Below are 2,500 nucleotides of genomic sequence, written 5' to 3' on the forward strand. Positions count from 1 at the left end.
TTTGTGAAGCAGTTTTAGATGAGTTATCCCTTAAAATAATAATTGCTCGAATAATTTATATGATTGTAGCTAAAAGATGTTGCCTGTAACGTAAGACCAAGGAGAGAGCTTGATGGGATACTTGTTTCTAGGACTGATCTTGATCAAGAGGGAAAGTATAAGCGGAGAGCGAAACTAAATCAATGAAACATTAAAGATAATGGATCAAATTCCGGCAATAGAGCTGTTTTAGATGACGACTGTAGAAAACAGCTTCATTGAGAATTAATTTTAAGAAGAAGTTAAGAGAATGAATTCATGGAGGAAAGCTCTCCAGAATCAACGCTTACAGTGCTCAGACTAACAAAACTACTGAGTGAGAGTCTAGCCGCATTGTTCTTCTCCGTGGCTTGTCACGAACACCAATAGAACATAGAAAAAAGACTGTGGACATTCAGTATGTGGACTTTATATTAAATAAAAATCAAAGACACATTTTAATGATTTCTCTCTAGAAAAAGAAGATTGCGTGCAATGTAAATGGCGCTTGTTTCGATCGAATTGCTAATTTCAAACCTATTTTATTTTTCCAAAAAATCTATGTGCCCACTTTCTTAGAAATACAAACATAATTATGTTTAAAAAATATATGAATTCCTCCAGTTGTTATTTAATATTCCTTTAACCCTTTTAGCCCACCTTTCTTCCCAGTCATTTTCCGGGGAAAAAAGTTTCGTAATCGTGCTCTCTAGTACAGCTTACGAGACACATGGGGATTAAAGACACTGGTCTCTGAAACCACCACTCTTTTACTTCATCTCTCTTTGTTTTTAGGTGGTGGTGGTGGTGGCTTCTACTCCAGCGGAAGAAGTTCAAGGCAGTTCGGTGGTAGCATGGGAAATGGCGGAGAAGGTGGCAAGGGGTTTCTCCAAGGAGGAGAGGGTGGTCGAGCCCGGTCGAACAATGCTGTTGGAGGATTTGGAGGTGGTGGTGGTGCCTATGGAAATGGAGGCGGTGGGGGAGGTGGTGGAGGTTATTCTGGGGGGAGTAGCGGAGACAACGTGAGAAATTCATGTGGGGGAGGAGGTGGATCTTACAACACTGGAAAAAATCAGCAGAATGAATGTTGTTACAATACAGCCGGACATGGTAGGGTGACCATAACTTTAACGTAACGCATCAGGTTCAATTGAGAGTTCTTTTCAAGGATCATTTTAATCATGAAAAAACAGCCTCCTCCTGAGTTTGGGCTCACAAAAATCTCTTTTTAGTAAGCGACTTTGTTTAGTGTTGAATAGACCTATTGTAGACCTACGGAATTTAAACATCTTGAAAGGTTGTAGATATTGTGAGGAATGAATTATTTTGTGACCATGCTTGTGACCATGCTACTCTGGAGACGAACCTGACACTGTTTTGCCGTGTTATATCCGTAACTTTCTTTTGCACGCTGTGGATAGCATTTAGGGGACGTTCGATTGACTGTATTCCGGAAAAGGAATACGAGCAATAGAAGTTAGAAATCTCTTTTTACGGAGATTCATATTAAAATTGTCGAACACCTGCTAAAATGGTAAAACTTATCTTTATTATCCTTGTTTCTTCAAAAGGCCAAACATACAGTTTTAAATCATTACTCCACGTATTCGTATTCCGGAGTACGGTTAATCGAATGCAACCTCAATTTAATATCGAGCCAACGATTCTGACCTCGTCATGTATTTTTAGCATTTTAGTGGCGCTTTTTGTCATTAAAATTTTTTTGGCATTAAAGAGCATTGATCAACGCTTTTCTCTGAAACTGATTTCTTGCAAAGGAGGCGCTTCCTTGAGGCGGTAGCAGGCGAAAAAGATCATAAACTTCACCACTTCCGGCCGCCAAAGTATGTATCTCGCGATAATCTCAGGAATCAAGCGCCTCTTCGTTCGCCCGGCCACACGCAAAGATACGTTCGTGAACACGTTTACACAGCAATGTCAAAGAAGTAGCTTTTCTTTGTATAGTTCTCTATTACTGATATTTTAGAGTGTTTTCATATTTTTCTATTTATAAAATCATTTGTGAAAAACAATGACATTTTTTTATGTTAATTTTTCCATTTCAGTCCAAGTAGGCAGCTTATGTTTAAGTATTTTCTTTAACTAACTATTCGTCTATTTTCAGATTTTTGACTCGTTAATTAGTTTTCCTAGCTTCATGCACTTCTTTCAACGAGCTACCTTTGTTTAGAGAACAAATAACGTTTTATGGTTGAGAAAATAATTCACTCTTCGGCTCGTGAAACTCTGACTGGCGTTTGAGCAGAGCGGTCTTTTTCTTGCAAATTAAATGCTCATGAAATCTTTTGTTTAGAGTGGAACCCCAGCTGACCTATGGTATTTCATCTTAAAAACTAAAACTAAAGACACACAGTCACTGAACTGCAGACAGATTATGCGATCATGGAATTCTACTCCGCTCTTTTGCATGACAGCCTCTTTATTCACAGATGCACTGCTGGTAGCACATCACACCACCACC

The 2,500-nt window shown here is 38.8% G+C and overlaps 1 protein-coding gene across 1 annotated transcript in view; it reads left to right on the forward strand.

The window, feature by feature from the left end:
• The window catches only part of LOC137997120 (uncharacterized), a 21,746-nt gene that overhangs the window by 19,024 nt on the left and 222 nt on the right, over window positions 1–2,500 (forward strand). The window contains exons 6-7 of the mRNA XM_068842906.1: window positions 814–1,128; window positions 2,469–2,500. The exon at window positions 2,469–2,500 is cut by the window's right edge and continues 222 nt beyond it. Of these exons, the coding sequence (XP_068699007.1) occupies window positions 814–1,128; window positions 2,469–2,500 (347 nt within the window). The remainder of the gene's footprint in view (window positions 1–813; window positions 1,129–2,468) is intronic.

Source organism: Montipora foliosa, chromosome 3, assembly GCF_036669935.1.
Source record: "Montipora foliosa isolate CH-2021 chromosome 3, ASM3666993v2, whole genome shotgun sequence".
Classification (NCBI taxonomy): Eukaryota; Metazoa; Cnidaria; class Anthozoa; order Scleractinia; family Acroporidae; genus Montipora; species Montipora foliosa.